This window comes from Strongylocentrotus purpuratus, unplaced genomic scaffold (genome assembly GCF_000002235.5).
Source record: "Strongylocentrotus purpuratus isolate Spur 01 unplaced genomic scaffold, Spur_5.0 spur5_scaffold_18, whole genome shotgun sequence".
In the NCBI taxonomy this organism is placed as follows: Eukaryota; Metazoa; Echinodermata; class Echinoidea; order Camarodonta; family Strongylocentrotidae; genus Strongylocentrotus; species Strongylocentrotus purpuratus.
In genome coordinates this window covers 33514060-33530495 of record NW_022145603.1, presented here as the reverse complement: position 1 = coordinate 33530495, position 16436 = coordinate 33514060, and the positions used below count along the sequence as shown (strand labels likewise).

General features: G+C 37.7%; 1 protein-coding gene and 1 long non-coding RNA gene across 2 annotated transcripts in view; both read right to left on the bottom strand.

The window, feature by feature from the left end:
• The window catches only part of LOC576840, a 36821-nt gene that overhangs the window by 13793 nt on the left and 6592 nt on the right, over window positions 1-16436 (bottom strand). Inside the window, exons 3-17 of the mRNA XM_030989737.1 lie at window positions 11420-11485; window positions 10129-10449; window positions 9232-9279; window positions 8347-8685; window positions 7029-7079; window positions 6716-6766; window positions 5885-6211; window positions 5298-5636; window positions 4245-4274; window positions 3800-3829; window positions 3363-3395; window positions 2662-2904; window positions 1742-1981; window positions 1321-1554; window positions 647-772 (exon numbers count right to left, since the gene is read on the bottom strand). Coding sequence (XP_030845597.1) covers window positions 647-772; window positions 1321-1554; window positions 1742-1981; window positions 2662-2904; window positions 3363-3395; window positions 3800-3829; window positions 4245-4274; window positions 5298-5636; window positions 5885-6211; window positions 6716-6766; window positions 7029-7079; window positions 8347-8685; window positions 9232-9279; window positions 10129-10449; window positions 11420-11485 — 2478 coding nt within the window. The remainder of the gene's footprint in view (window positions 1-646; window positions 773-1320; window positions 1555-1741; window positions 1982-2661; window positions 2905-3362; window positions 3396-3799; window positions 3830-4244; window positions 4275-5297; window positions 5637-5884; window positions 6212-6715; window positions 6767-7028; window positions 7080-8346; window positions 8686-9231; window positions 9280-10128; window positions 10450-11419; window positions 11486-16436) is intronic.
• On the bottom strand, window positions 12903-14756 carry LOC115925583. The gene is made up of 2 exons (XR_004064831.1): window positions 13573-14756; window positions 12903-12991 (listed from the first exon to the last, which is right to left on the bottom strand). It is a non-coding gene; the product is annotated as an uncharacterized LOC115925583 (long non-coding RNA).

Below are 16436 nucleotides of genomic sequence, written 5' to 3'. Positions count from 1 at the left end.
TGTACTCAAATTATATTTTACATCATCATTTGGTTAATTGTAAGACATTAAGGTATTTGTATTTGTTAAAGTATCGATTGTAGTGTAAAATTCATTACTTTTGTTTTGTTGTGTTTTCTAAACTGATTTGTACCAACATACTATGTTTAGCTGTTTAAAGGGTTAGGCTCGACAAGCACATGTACTATTATCTGGCCCCTTTACCAACCAAATGTTTTTCTTCTTGTATATGTAAACACACTGAATGAAATGTATTACTGTATTGCTGTTGGTGAATAAATCATGGCTCTAAGGAGTAAGATCGTGAGGTTAAGTTTGCCATCGCCCTTGAAACAGATTGAATGCATTCCCATATCAATTCACTAATACGGGGTGGCTATAATCTGTAAGGCAAGTACCGCAACTATTTAACAATGTAAAATAATGAACATCCATACCGGAAAAAAAATCCTCGATCAAACCTAGAACGAAACAACCAATATGACTTATAAGTTATTGTTATTTACTGGCACTCACTATTTAACCTGCCACATCCGATAGGTAATCAGCCACTTACATGTACTAAAATTCAACGGTATTTAACAAATTCATCCAATTATATCTTTACTTGATAGACACGATATTTTAAGGGGAAAAAAATACTCACGAGTGGGTTCAGGGATGACATCACAATGATCGCCCTCGTATTCACCATGGCAGGCACATTTGGATGGTCCTGATCCTTCATAGCTACAATCACCATTGATACACGGATTACGAACTATACAAGGGGCTGTAGATATAAAATCCAAAGAAAGGGAGAGAGAAGAAAAAAAACATTAACGTTGGCATATGAAGCAGAAATGGGGGATGAGGGAGTGGGGAGCTACACCCCCCCCCCCCCCCTCCCCAAGAATCAAGAAACAACCAAAATTCGGTCAAACATCAGCTCCCCATCGGGTAGCGGTAAGCAATAGGGGAATCACATAGGCTGTAAAGGGTTTTAAAAAATCCATGACGAGCCACTAAATGACCTTTTAAGAAAGAAGATACTGGTATTCATAGTTGATGATGTCTCCATCTTTCGTCATGGAGATATTGGTTAGGTAAGAACAAACATTTCACAAATATCAAATTGGTTTATTATCATGATGATAGTGCCTATTATCATGATTATTTGTTGGTTAATTTGCGCTGATTTACGAAATGTATGTACGCATGAGGTAATAGTAAAAATAAAAATATCAGTATCAATAATATCAATAGAAATATTAATGATAGCATAAGTAGATATCCATGTACAGATAAATGTACAAAGCCTGGTCGCAATGGTATACTTACTTTGTACAGTAAACAGAAAAGTACAGGGGGCAATATTTCCAGAAGAATCTTTAGCTTCACATGTGATGCTAGTGTCTCCGAGATGAGAGAGATCTATGGATGTGTGAGAGCAGTTAACGGACGGATCGGGATCTAAGTTGTCTGACACAGATGGGATGAAAGCATTGATAGCAATTTGACGTTGATCCGCGATGGCTGTTTGGACATGGCATTCCCACATAGGAGGCTCCCTGTCTGCGAAAAAACAAGAAGACAAACTACAACGATGGGAGTTATAGTGTACGTAGCAAAAATCCTAAATTAATATGAAGTTCAACTGCCTTGTTTTGCTTACTTATTTAGTACATGAACGAACCCACAAGATTAAAAGTTGTATCATACTATTAAAGGAGGATATTAGCTGGTATCTATTTGATCATACCTTGCACTGTAACCACGAACGTACACGTCCCAATGTTTCCTGATTCATCCGTAGCATTACAGATAACATTGGTATCTCCAAACTGGAAGATATCACTGGATGTGTGAGAGCAGTTCACAGACGGACTACGATCAGTGTTGTCTTTTGCCTGAGGGTCGATGGTGATGTGGGAAGATGTACGAAGACCTTGGTCCGTGGCGGAAGTTACGTCAGGGCAGGCCAAACAGGGAGGGTCGCCATCTTGGAATATTGATTTTGGGATAAGAAAACATAAAGTGAGTGGTGGCCTAATACATGGTTTACAAAATAACCACAAGAAAATGGTCATGTTTAATGTATTTTAGTTTGAAAGTAAAACGACCCCTGCCACATATCCTCTTACATTATGGCCGTGTGATCTTGCATCACTTAATTACCGGTGTAGTACCCTCCCCGTACCATAATACCAGTGGCTCCTCTCAATGGCTGAACCATCCAACACCACTGAAATGGAGAACTTGGGGCTTGCTGGCAATGTAGTGTTACTAATACTGGATCTTACACTTTCTTGACCAATTACAGACCCCAACATTGCAAACCCTCCCCCCCCCCCCCCCCAAAAAAAAAAAAAAAACACAATAGAATTGATAAACCGATTATGGGTTATAAAGTTAGATACATTCAACAAAATATTTTGAAAATAAAAATATAAATTAACTAAACTGTAAAGTTGCAGCACTGGCAACTACGATTCAGGAATTGTCATGCACATGAAACGGAGCTCGGGCATTGGGAAAGTATACTATATTTTCTTGTTATACCAAAGTTTAACTATAATATTCTTCAATTCCTGAAATACTCTATTAAAACACGAGTGTCAACTGAATTGCTGAAATAATTTTATGATAATATTGTGGTTATTCTTCCGTTTTGATACGTACCTTTGACGTTGACCGTGAAATCGCATGTCTCGTAGTTTCCCAGATCATCTCGTGCAGCACAGGCAACCCAAGTGACTCCGTAGTCAAATACATGGTCCGAAGTATACGTACAGCCCACAGAGAAGTTCTGATTGTCAACGGAACCATTCACGCGTGGGGTGATGAAGACAGAAGATGATGTAGTGAGACCTTCATCCGTGGTCGAAGTTAGGTTTCCACATTGTAGCTTGAATGTTCCATCATCTTCATATTCAATTTAAGATTAAAACATTTAAATTACAGTATACTGATTAGTTTAACCTTCTGATAACAGATGTTATGAGCTATATTCATACTAAACACACACTAGGGTTATGAAAGAAAAAAAATTGTTATTCCTTAAGAGAGCAGTATGTGTGTCTCCTGTATTAATTGGCAAATGTGACCTCTTTCCGCCCCCCCCCCTCCCCTCACCCCCAACGTCATGTTCTTGCTGTAATTGTTGATATATATATATATATATATATATATGTGTGTGTGTGTGTGTGTGTGTGTGTATGCATCACACGTGTATGGGTCAACGGGACAGGTACCCCTGTATATTTCCGCTTCTAACTGTTGATTTGTCGTCAATTTGTCAATTTGTTAAAAGGTAAGGCATTGAGCGGGTATCTAGCTAACAGCAACGTGATTTTTTTTTTTGATTTTTTTTTAATACTTACCATCCTCGAAATATGTCCCGCTTCCAGAAAAGTCTGTTCAAATAAAAATGTAAGAGAAGTGTTAAAATATAGGTAACACAAATCCTAATAGGTGAAGCAAACGAAAACAAATATTAGACTATGATTCGAAAATACATTATGTATATTATTATTCTCGAAAGCAGTATGCGTGGCTGATTTATCTGATGGCAAAGTGACTTCTCTCCCCCCCCCCCCCCCCCACCGTTCCGTATTTTCTGGAATCTTTGATATGTGTATATGATACTTTACGGCTCAACGGAACAATTTTCCGTGCAGATTTCTGCTTGACACTGTTGATTGTAATGAAATCAAAGCTCTGTTATTATCAAGTTGCAATTGTTAATTGATAAGATGTTGAGCAGGCATCTAGCTATCTGCTATTCGATTCTCTTATTTTCTATTTTATATTTACTTACCCCCGGACGATGCCCCGCTCCCTGAATAATCTGTTTAAATTACAATGAAAGAAAAGTGTTAAAATATTTTTTACCAAAACCTAAATAGGTGTACAAAGCCAAAACCAACATCAGACATTTATTCGAAAATAGATATATTGTTATTCTTTAAGAAAGCAGTTTGTATGCCTGTTGTATCAGCTGCCAAGGAGACTTCGTACCGCCCCCAACCCCCCCCCCCCCCCCCCCCCTTTACCGTTTTTTCTGGAATCCTTTATATTCATATATCATAGTCTTATGGCTCAATACGGCAAGTCTTTCCTAGAACACAGATGTCTGCTTATCATTGTTGATTGTCATGAAATCAAAGATCTTTTATCATCAATTTGTTAAAAGGTAAGATGTTAAGCCTGCATCTAGCTATCTGCTATTCGATTCTCTTATTTTCTATTTTCTATTTACTTACCCCCGGACGATGATCCATTTCCTGAATAACCTGTTCAAATTACAATGAAAGAAAAGTGTTAAAATATATCTAACCAAAACCTAAATACGTGAACCAAGCCAGAACCAACATCAGACTATGATTCGAAGATAGATATTTTGTTATTCTTTAAAGGGATCCTGTAACTTTGTCTCAGATTCTGAAACAAAATCCTGGATTTAGCTCATGCTGCAATGATAATTATAAACCTTTAGGTCAGTCAGGAACTCCATGACTTTTACAAGCCGATCGCCTGTCTGATTATCAAGATATTTATGATTGGAATTACAATTTTTGAAAATCGTTTGCCAAACGGCTTTCATAACACTACAGTCTATTTGGGAAAACGAGTATGGTCAAACCGGTCACTCAAATATTTTTACTTTTGAGGCACTTCTTGATCATTTTAAAGCGCGATTTTTGTAGGGCTTCAATATGACACCATATCACAGACACTGATAACACGTAGGGCCGTGTATCTCAGATTTAACATTGTTAAACGATCCCTTTAAGAAAGGAGTTTGCGTGCCTGTTGTACCAGCTGCCAATGAAAATTCGTATCGCCCCCCCCCCCCCCAATTCACCGTTTTTCTGGAATCTTTTATGTTCATAAATCATAGTCTTACAGCTCAACCAGGCAAGTCTTTCCTAGAACACAGATGTCTGCTTATCATTGTCGATTGTCATGAAATCAAAGATCTTTTATCATCAATTTGTTAAAAGGTAAGATGTTAAGCCTGTATCTAGCTATCAGCTATTCGATTCTCTTATTCTCTTGTTACTTCCCATCCCAAGACGGTGCCGAGCTTACAGAATTATCTTTTCAAAATGTCCATGAAAGAGAAATTATGAAATATATATACAAAAACCTAAATAGGTGAACTAAACAAATATATCTGACATTGTTTTAAAATCATTTTCAGGTATCTATATAATGTATTATAGTCACATGATAATTTTTTTTCAAACAAAAAGAGCAGGGCACAGTTGCATATTGATGGATTTAAGGACTATTCTATTCCTTTCACATTATACCTTGGATAAGAACCAAGCAGGCAGCACCGGCATCTTCGTCATGAGCACAGTCAAAAGGTTCAGGTCTATCGTGGAAACATGTTCCCAGATTGCTTTCTGTCCCAATACAATCCACATTACGGAGTGAGATGTCTCCTACCCCTTCACCGTATGTAGCTTGCACAGGTGCATATGCTGCACCGAAGAACCCCAGCATTTTGCATACAACATTAGCGTCTCTACCATCCCAGCCATCGTCACAGATAGTTTCCCAAGAATAAGATCCTTTTTCTCGCACTTCAACTCTTCCCGAGTTATTATTTGGACCATCGGTGAGGTGGACTTCAAGAGAGATAGGTTCTGAAATTCAATGATATATCATGAATTCATGTTTGAGTAAGGGAATACAAGGATATCAGACAAAGAAGCTGATATTAATATAAGACGAGAAACGATAAGATATAGTAAGCGAGAGAGAGAGAGAGAGAGAGAAAGAGAGAAAGAAAGGAAAGATTGAAGAGAGGGATATAGAGGAGACATAGTAGAAGAAAAAAACAAGACTTGCGTATTAAGAATGTTCGAATTTCACAAACAGGGTTACATCATACCTGTACAGATGACGCCAGCATCTTCGCTGTGTTCACAATTATGTTCTCCAAATGTACTCTTGATGCAGTATTCGAGGCTGCTTTCTGATCCAGTACAATCAACCTCATCAAGAAGAATGTATCCAGAACCCGCACCGAATGCAGCACTGACTGGTGCACTAGACGCTTTGAAGAACCCGAGCATTCTGCATACGACATGGGCGTCATTCAAATCCCATCCATCATCACATACTGTTCCCCAAGCACTGCTGGTGTTGTACCGTACCTCGACTCGACCTGAAGCATTATTGCTCGATCTATTAACCAAATGAACTTCAAGCTGGTTCCCTACATCAGAAGTAAGGGAGGAGATTTTAATACAGGTTCTTCTTTTGTGTGTGCCTAATTCAAGTCCTTGACTACGGTTGACAAGCTCTGTCTTGTCTTGTAGTTTTATTTTCCGAAATGTGGATTTAAAAAGAAAATCATTATCATATCGGCAGTTTCTGCTACCAAGCTAGCATTACCATCCAGACATATACCACAGTCCTATCTCTGATTGTCTTTGTGCCCCGGTCCTTTAACTAGTATTAACATTACTGATTCATTGCTAGGCTGATGTTAACAGGATAACATTGTCTGTAAATATATCACTGCAGCTTGTCAAATGTGTGCAGGGGAGTGGAGGCCAAAAACATGAGAACGAATGGGTAATGTAGATAAATATAAATATATACGGGGATTTATAATAATTTAAAAGAGAAAGTCTTTGAAATACCTATTGACATTGATAAGAAATGGGCAGAGTTATAGTTAACTATAGATTTGTAATCAAAGAGGAAAAGTTCTCACCAGTGTTCGGTGTACTCGGGCTCCAAACTTCAGGTCGGCTAGTTGACCGACCTATAGGCGAAAACATTGAAGTGCTAAACAACAGTCGTAAAGTCTGGCCAAGTGTATCGATATATGATGTGGCATAAATTATTAATCAAAAATGAGAATAAACCTGGTAAGATTGTATGAATAGAAAGATTCGACAGGGGGCGTTATTTCATTGTAAACCCTTTTGGTCATACCACACTGTCGCTTGGTATGTGAAAAAGTAGAGAAGATGTGCTAATAATATAATACCATTAACAGTTATAAACATTCAACGTATGCTTACCTATGTCAATTTCACTCCAGCTCGATGTGACATAGTCCTCTGGTTCTGAATCTATATTTGATACACCATTGATATGAGGGAGAAGAATGATGGACAATAGTAATCGAAACGATACAACTTCCCAATTAGCCATTGTTGGATCACGAGGAGAGACAGAGAATATGCTGTATGCAGTGATCCAGCTTGGAGCAATGTGTCATGTTCAGGGTCGAAGGGTTATTCCACCTGATCATGTGACACACAAGGAAACATGACACCGCACTTCCTACATCATAATAACGAGTAACTCGTTGATTTGTAGTAGGAGGGTCATCGAGTGAGGAAAAGGATTAAAATAATAATGTTGATACTTCTCATTATGAACATGGTTGTGTGATTAAAACTTTCACAAATTCAATCCCCCTTTTATCTATATTTTTTTTTCAATATGATTTCTATCAAATGATCGCTAGCAAGGAGCATCAAATAGAAAGTTTAGGTTCTTGTTAGCAGTTGCTATCTGAGACCAGCACAATATTACATCCCTATTCGAACTTTAGGAAAGGCTTGTGTTCTTGAACGCGATAGTTTTCCGGATTGGTAAATGCCTATTTGAAAGGGTTTTTTTTCTTATCATCATCAAGCTTTTGCTTGGTATTTCCCCACCATTTTAGAAAGAGAGCAGGGAAATCCCCCCTTTTTTTTTGGGGGGGGGGGGGTTGCGCACAAACAACTTTTGTGATATTTTCCTCAACATCTGCTCAAGGCAATTTGAGACTGATGCTGTTACAAAAGTCAATAATTCTATTGTATACTTTCAGAAAATATCATCTGCCAGCTTGCATGCCTTATATAGCAAGAGTCCCAGCAGTAGCATTTCAACCTTTTACATAGAGTGAAAGTGATGCTCGTTTTTCGTATTCTATCAATATTTATCAAGTAGAATTTTTGGAAGCTCAGTGCTAGCAATAGGTATTATTACAAAAGAATTTTCTAGATCTCTATTTGTATCTTTGGATGCTTAACTATCGTTGACCTGAATCGACATTTCGGCTGACAAAAGCCCTATACGAGAGCACCAAATTACCATTATATCAAATATGATTGAATTCAGGGTCTTACCCTATTTAGTATATCCTCTGATACCAACAAACAGACAAATACACAACATGAACCACAAATTATGGCTTTCGATTTTTGCATAACATGGCCTGCTATTACATGTCTAGTAATCAATGATCGACGAGCTTTATGTCAACGTTTTAGAGAATTAGACGATGCAATAGGTGGTTAGTAATAGTGGGTAGAATTAACAGAATGAAACGACCTGTCACTGTACCTTCACAGATCACCCCAGCGTCCTCGGAATGAGTGCAGTCATGATGTCCGAATTTACTCGTGATGCAGTCTCCAAGGCTGCTTTCTGATCCAGTACATTCAACCTCATCAAGAAGAATGTATCCAGAACCCCGACCATACGCAGCACGGACTGGTGCACTAGACGCTTTGAGCCCTAGCATTCTGCATACGACATGGGCGTCGTTCAAATCCCATCCATCATCACATACTGTCCCCCAAGTATCGTTGTACCATACCTCAGTACTGGCGTTGTACCGTACCTCGACTCGACCTGTAGCATTGCTCGATCCATTAACCAAACGAACTTCAAGCTCGTCCCCTACAACAGGAGTAAGGGAGGACAATTTAATACAGGTTATTCTTTTGTGTGTGCTTAAGTCAAGTGTTTGACTACGGTTGACAAGCTCTGTCATGTCTTGTTAGGTTATTTCCCGAAATGTGGATTTAAAAAGAAATCATTATTATTGCCTCAACAAATCTGCTATCGGCCGTCTCTGTTTATCCTATTAATTTGTGTAGCTGTTTCATATTTTCTTATTTCTTATTCCAAGCTGGCATTACCATCCGGACATACACCCCAGTCCTATCTCTTATCATGTTTGTGCCTCGTTCCGTCAACTAGTATTAACATTACAGATCTAATTTCCCAGGCTGATATGTAGACAGGATAACATTGGCTATTATCACGACAGCATGTAAACGATTACCGCAGGGGAGTGACGGCTAACAATGTGACCATGAATATATATACAGCGATTCATAATGATTTAAACGAGAAAGACTGTGAAATACATATTGTCATTTATACAAAATAGGTAGATTATAGTTTACTTTTTAAAAAAAGGTAATCAGGAGAATTTCTCACCAATTCTTGTTTTCGGGATCCGAATGTGAGGTTGGAAAGCTGGCGAATCTATAGTACAAAAAATATTTAAAAAAGCGGAATGTTAAACAACAGTCGTAGATTATTTTAACAGATTTGTGTCTTACACCCAGTAAATTATACAAAACAGTCGTAGAGTCTTACTAAGTGTATCGATTCGTTTTTTGGCATAAGTTTTAAAAAAAACTAAAATAAACCCGGTTTGATTATATGAACAGAAAAGATTCGACAGCGGGGTAGTTATTTCATCATAAACCCCTTGGGGCGTAAGGCACTGTCTCTTGGCATGTGTAGAAGTAGAGGAGGTATGCTAACAATAGAAGTACCATTAAAACTAACAACGTCTGCTCAAGGCATTTTGAGACTGATACTGTTACAGTAGTAAACAATCCTATTGTAAACTGTCAAACAATATCAGTTGCCAGCTCGCATGGGCAAGAGTTCTAGCAGTAGCATTTTTACCTTTTACATTATTACTTATTCAACCCATCCCCATCTAGTGGACTGTTTGGAAGCTGTGAGCAAAACGTAATAACAAATGCGTTTGCTAGGTATATATTTGTTTATAAAGATATTTTATCGTTGATTGGCCTTAATCGAATATCATATTAATATCATATCAAATATTATTGAACTAAGGGTTATACCTGAGTATTCAGCATAGCTTTTCGCATCAATAAAAAAAACAACGACCTAAAACACAACATAATCATATTATAAACAACTTTGGATTTTTGAATTACATGTCCTGCTTTAACATATCTAGTAATCAATGGTCAATGAGCTATATGTCGATGTTTTAGAGAATTAGACAATGCAGTAGTTGGTTAATACAAACGATGGGTAGAATCAAAAGAATGAAACGAACGGTCATATTACCTTCACAGGTCACCCCAGCATCTTCGCTGTGATCACAATTATTGTCTCCGAAATCATTCTTGATGCAGTATTCGAGGCTGAGTTCTGATCCAGTACATTCAACTTCATCAAGATGAATCTTTCCAGAACCCGCACCATATGCAGCCATGACTGGTGCACTTGACGCGTTGTTTAACCCAAGCATTCTGCAAACGACATGGGCGTCGTTCAAATCCCATCCATCATCACATACTGTTCCCCATGTACGGTTGTACCCTATCTCAACTCGACCTGAAGCGTTGTTCGATCCATTAACCAAGCGAACGTCAAAATCAGCTGGTCCTAAATGTGAGTAAAATACAGCATTATTATGCTAGATCATACTACTATACTCTGTGAAAACAAGGAGAGGTAAATATCAACGATATTATGAATAGCAATGTTTTAATTGATGACACTTTAAAAAGAAGAACAATTTCATGACCGTCGATTCAATCGAAAAAAATCTTCATGAAAAGGTATATTTACAGAAAAGCGACCTTTATATCAATAAAACAAATTAAATACAGAATAACTATAATAAGGGGTCGAAAAATATAATCACATAAACGTATCGTACGTTGACCCATAATGTTGCATAAAATAATCATACAAACTAAATAAATAAACATGAGACAAAAGGTGTATAACACTAATCGTAATTTTTGAGAAATCAATGTACAAAATATACGTCGTTTCATTTTTTTACCTCTAGTGCGCATTGAGCAATTGATTTCAAGTAGCGCCTTACATTAAAAAAAACCCCACTATTACTAATATCATTATCATTGTTAACAACTTTAAAAACACTGCTTTATTATTAATAGATGATTATATATAAATACCTAACCAACTTAGATGAAGACGTACTGTAGTTGTAAGAAGTAAATACGAACTACGCTTTTGTAATGACCCCCTCATTTTCACAAGTCAAATAGACTTAACTTAAAAGATGTTCGAACTGTGGAGTTTTTCAAATATCAATAATGTGTCTAAATGTATCTAAAAATGTATCTAAATGTAACTAAATTATTGCATTTTCGTTTCCAGATATAATATCATTCATTGCGCTATATTGTTCGTTTTTTGTTTACATTTGAGCATGTGAAATATAAAAATTGAATTTATGTCAATTAAATTACATGATTATATCAACATCACAATCATCATCATTAGTAGTAACTTAACAACCATGAGAGACACCCTTACATAGCATATTTAAACGGAAGTGTCTGACACGCTTACGAGACATGTAAAATATAACGGCACTCACCATCGGTGCTATACTGCATTGTCTGCATATCTGTACTCCAAATTGTGGAAGCCTCCGTCGTGTCGTCTGCTCATTGAAAAAAGAAAAAAAAAGAATAGATAATTAAAGAATTTCAATGAGAATTCAATTGCAGAGAGTAATTTGACAGATTTGTAATGATGGAATGTCTTTGACTGGATCAACGATCATTGTTCCGCTACCGGACAATTGTTACCATAAGGCCTAGAAAAACAAGATGTTGTATCGCCCTTTGCGACCGACCAACAAATGTTGAAATATACGGTCGGCTTTTAGAAGAAAAAAAATTACTGTTTTTTGAGAGAGAAAAAATATTAAAGCATTCAAAACTGAAAAAAATATCAGCCAAAAGAGGAAGAAGAAGAAGGAGAAAATAAAGGTTTCCGACCGACCGACCGACCGACCGAACGACCGACCCATGTTTTGGCACGTAAAGGGCAATACAACATCTTTTTTTGTATAGGCGTAACTCATATCCATATCAAAGCTTATAGAGTCAACTGAAATTACTTATAAATTAAAAAAGAATGAAAGATTGATGAGTGAATCGTTTTAAGCCTCTTTATTTATTTATTTATTTATTTATTTAAAATTTATTCGGCAATTCACAAAAAATATAACAATGAAAATATAGGTAAACTAACATTAATAATAATAATAACATTATTTACAAATGCACAATTTTCTTGGAGGTCCTCTGAGTGCATCAGTTGGCTGCCGGGGAAGAGGAAAGCAAACTAAATCACTGTGACCGTAATGGTCCCTCTTCCCGACCAACTGGTGCACCCAGAAGACCTGCAAAATATAGCATGAAGGTAATTAAAATGTATTTGTAAAACATTTCATAAACAAACCAGCTAACAAAAACAAAGCACAAGGAGGAATTCAAATTAATTTGTATGATGACACTAGGTCATGACACGATACCGAGCATTAACATGAGGAATAAGTCTGGCTTAAAAACGATTGCATAAAATATGTAGTAGGTAAACTGGGGAGGTGAGTTGGCTCAGTCGGTATTGCCTGCCTGCCTGTTGAATCAAAGATCGTGGGTACCCGGTAGGATGGTCAAACAGTTTTTGAGCGTCAAGTAACGTCTGACTGGAATGGTCCCCAGGGAGTGGAGATTGTGCACACAGTGTGTGCGGGCAAGCACTGAATCCAATGACCGGGGTAATAGTATATTGGTAAAGCACTTAGAGACATTTGTATTATAAAGCGCTATATAAAACCTAAATATTATTAATATCATCCAACCCAGGGCCCCAGGCAGATGGACGTTAAATGGAGGCGCTGTGTAGAGGAGAGTCACCAGCTTTACATGTTAAAGGTAAAGACCAGTATTGGAAACGCCCCAATTTCAAAAAATGAAATGGAAGCTCTTATTACCAATCATGTGAAAGAATATGTTTTGACTAATACATGATGATAAAAAAATTGCCAGGAAACCGCCTACTAATTGATATGAAGAAACAGTCAATGAAAAGTCGTAGTAGGGTTGACTTGCTAATTTATTCTATGTCAACTAATTCCATCACACTTGCTCCGTGAAAACTGTATGAACAAAACATGATAAAGAAAAAGAACAGATTATAAGTAATTGTTCATACAGGCATTTTCGAATACATGTGTATAAATAATATCATCAGTTCGCCTATTAAATGCAGTGATTAATAACAAATGAATTTCTTCTCTTTGTCTCTTATCATTTGTGTATATGCAATTATCTATAAACAATACCTTCACTCAAGTCACGTGACCAATATTCGTGGTAGATAGTTTGAATCACAAAGACTTATTAGCATAACGCATATCAATGACTGCGTCCTTCTTATAGCGGACACGTCATTCGTATCGTTAATATCGTATACCTATTTACGTGCATACAATTAACATTGCCTTACGTAGCACCCTAGCTTACACTCTATATCGTATATATCGTATACCTGTTTTACGTGCATCTAATTTGCATATATATAACGTCCACTATACGGTATCATACGTGTCCGTGCATACACTAATACTACACACACCATTCATTATCACTTAAGCATATTAGATTACATTCATATCATCATTTCTCATTATTTATACTATTTATACTCGTTATACATTAATATATCGAATTAACGAACCTTCTTGCCTCCTTATTGTTGCAAACGGGTTGGCTTCGTATCAATAACAGGTGTAATTTAGGACAAGATTTCGGTGCGAACATCCAATTCGTTGCTACTGCTATGTCGGAATTAGGAAAGCGTAGATGGCGCTATTTCAGCCCATGACGTAAGTCAGAATACTCCTTTTTGTCAGATAAACTAACTCTCATAAACGATCACATTAACATGGCTCCTTTAAATTAATAATTAATTTACCCCTTTTTAGCTTCATAGAAATGACTTGGATTATTTGTTCCTTATCAACATTAATAGTTCAAAATATATCAATATATGTATACATATAGATCTACATCTCAAAATTTCAATTTCTACTTATCTTGAAACGTACATGATCAATTGCGCATGCAGGAAAACAAATCTTTATTCAAGATTTACAGTTCAAATTGTATCGTGAGATTACTTCATCTCTAGTACAGAGCTTGTACCAAGTATCTTATTACAGCATCTGAGTTAAATTAAATTTAACCGCGAGTCTCAAACACTCAGACCTTGCAACTCACCATTTATGACTAGCAATTAGCTGTATTTGCAAGTACTGGATTTAGAAATCGAGAAAATAACCTGGATCAACTCTCAGTTCAAATACTCTGCATGAATTTACGTTGCAAAAGGGGGGTTTCAATTCAGGTTCACATCTAATGCTCATTCATGTATACAATACATACAAGCATAATGATGAAATTGAACTGAAATACCCTTTAAATACATTCTTATAAGTGCAATCACATTGTAATTTTTTGCAAGGTAATTAATGCGATAAAATGAGGTATATCAACTTAATTTCCGTTTTCTACAAATATAGTTGTCATATGCTCGATCTTCCAATTTGATAAGATTACATTTTTTCAAACAGGGAACAAAAAACAAACAGCAATAAAGGTCATTACAGCTCATTCGGAAATGTCGTCAATCCACAAAAAGAGTTCTTGTTGTTGTTCAATCAGATCAATTAGTTCAAGAGTTTACTCAGTTCAATTAGACTTCATTTCAGCTGATGTGCGTCTGTAGTTACAGTTCCAGCATAGTCTTTGTTACAGACCAATTACAGATATTCTTGGTTCTAAAACTTCAATTAGATTATTTGACTAGTCTTATTCTAGACTTTCAGATTTTGCGGGTAATTCGAATTTTGGATAGTCTTATGTTCAGATTTCTATATTTACTTAAATCTATCAAAACCTATTTGTGAGGGATATTAATTACCTTACAGTATTCAAGGCTCCTTGGTCGGGAATCCGTCCTGGTCTTCACGCGGAAGCAGCAAAACCAGTTTGTGTATCGGACGCTCTAGTTCTTTCACAGGTCCTTTACGCTTACCGCTGTCGTCAAGTTCGGAGTCACCCTTTACGAGCTTCACTTTACGAATGAGTCCATCGGTAGAAGGAAAGACCTCGCTTATCCTTGCTAGGGACCATTGATTTCGTGGCAAGTTCTCGTCTTTCATGATGACGATATCCCCAATCTTAGCATCCCGTCGGGGCCGAGTCCATTTCTGGCGTGTCTGTAAGTTCTGGAGAAACTCCTTTCTCCAACGATCCCAGAACTCGTTGATCAGATGTTGTACCCTCCTCCAACGCTTTCTGGAGTACAAATCAGCGTCCTGAAAATTGCCTGGTGGAGGAAGTAAGACTTTCGACTTCATGGTTATGAGATGATTTGGCGTAAGAGGAGCCAAATATGTTGGGTCGTTCAGGTCAGTCACAGTCAGCGGCCTGCTATTGACAATTGCAGCCGCTTCATACATCAGTGTTCTCAGTGATTCATCATTGAGTTGTCTACTCGATTGATACAGCAAAGTTTCAAGCACTCTCCTGGCAGATCTTATTTGGCGCTCCCATACTCCACCCATATGGCTTGCCGCGGGGACGTTGAAAGTGAACTGTACGTAGTCACATCCTTCTTTCATTAGAGTGCCTTTGACATGTTCGTGATTCATTTCTGACCACGCTTTCCTTAACTCTGCTTCTGCGCCAACGAAGTTCGTTCCCCTGTCGCATCTCAGTTGACGTATTGGACCCCTCAGAGCAGCAAAGCGACGATATCCCTGAATGAATGAGTCTGTAGTCAGACTATTGAGTGTCTCAATATGCACGGCTCTCGAAGGCATGCATGTGAAGAGGAGTCCATATCGCTTCATCTCCTTTCTACCTTCCTTTATCACCCATGGGCCAAAGCAGTCGATGCCACAGTAAGTGAAAGGTGCTGCAGGTAACACACGGTCAGACGGTAGATCAGACATCTTCTGTAATTGTGCGGGACTACGTAGCCTATTGCATATGACACATTTTCGTATGAAATTGGCCACTCGATTACTGCTTCCAAGAACCCAAAATCCATTCTCTCTTATCTGGTTCAATGTCATGCCTCTTCCTTGATGAGCAGTCAACTCATGACAGTGACGTATCACAAGGTCCGTTACGTGGCTTCTTTGTGGGAGAATCAGGGGATGCTTTCTGTCATATGAGTCGTCTCCCCTTCGAATTCTTCCTCCAACTCTTAGAATTCCCTTTTTATCCAGGAAAGTGTCAAGTCCATGGAGACGACTTTCTTTCTTTATTTGACGTCTTCTCTGCCTGTCATTCAGATCCTGTTTCCTCTGGATTGACTTCAGGATTTCTATTTCTTCCCCAAAGGCTTCACTCTGGACGTGTCTCAGTATCTCAGTTTCTGCCTGTTGTAGATTCTGCACCGAGACTTTGCCTTGGGAAGTTGAGTCATCATTTGCCTGTCTTGTACGTTTTCTTTGACAACGTTGTTTCAGTCTTGTGATGAACAGCAGACAATAAGCCATCGCCCTCTTTGCTCTATACCATGTCGGGAAT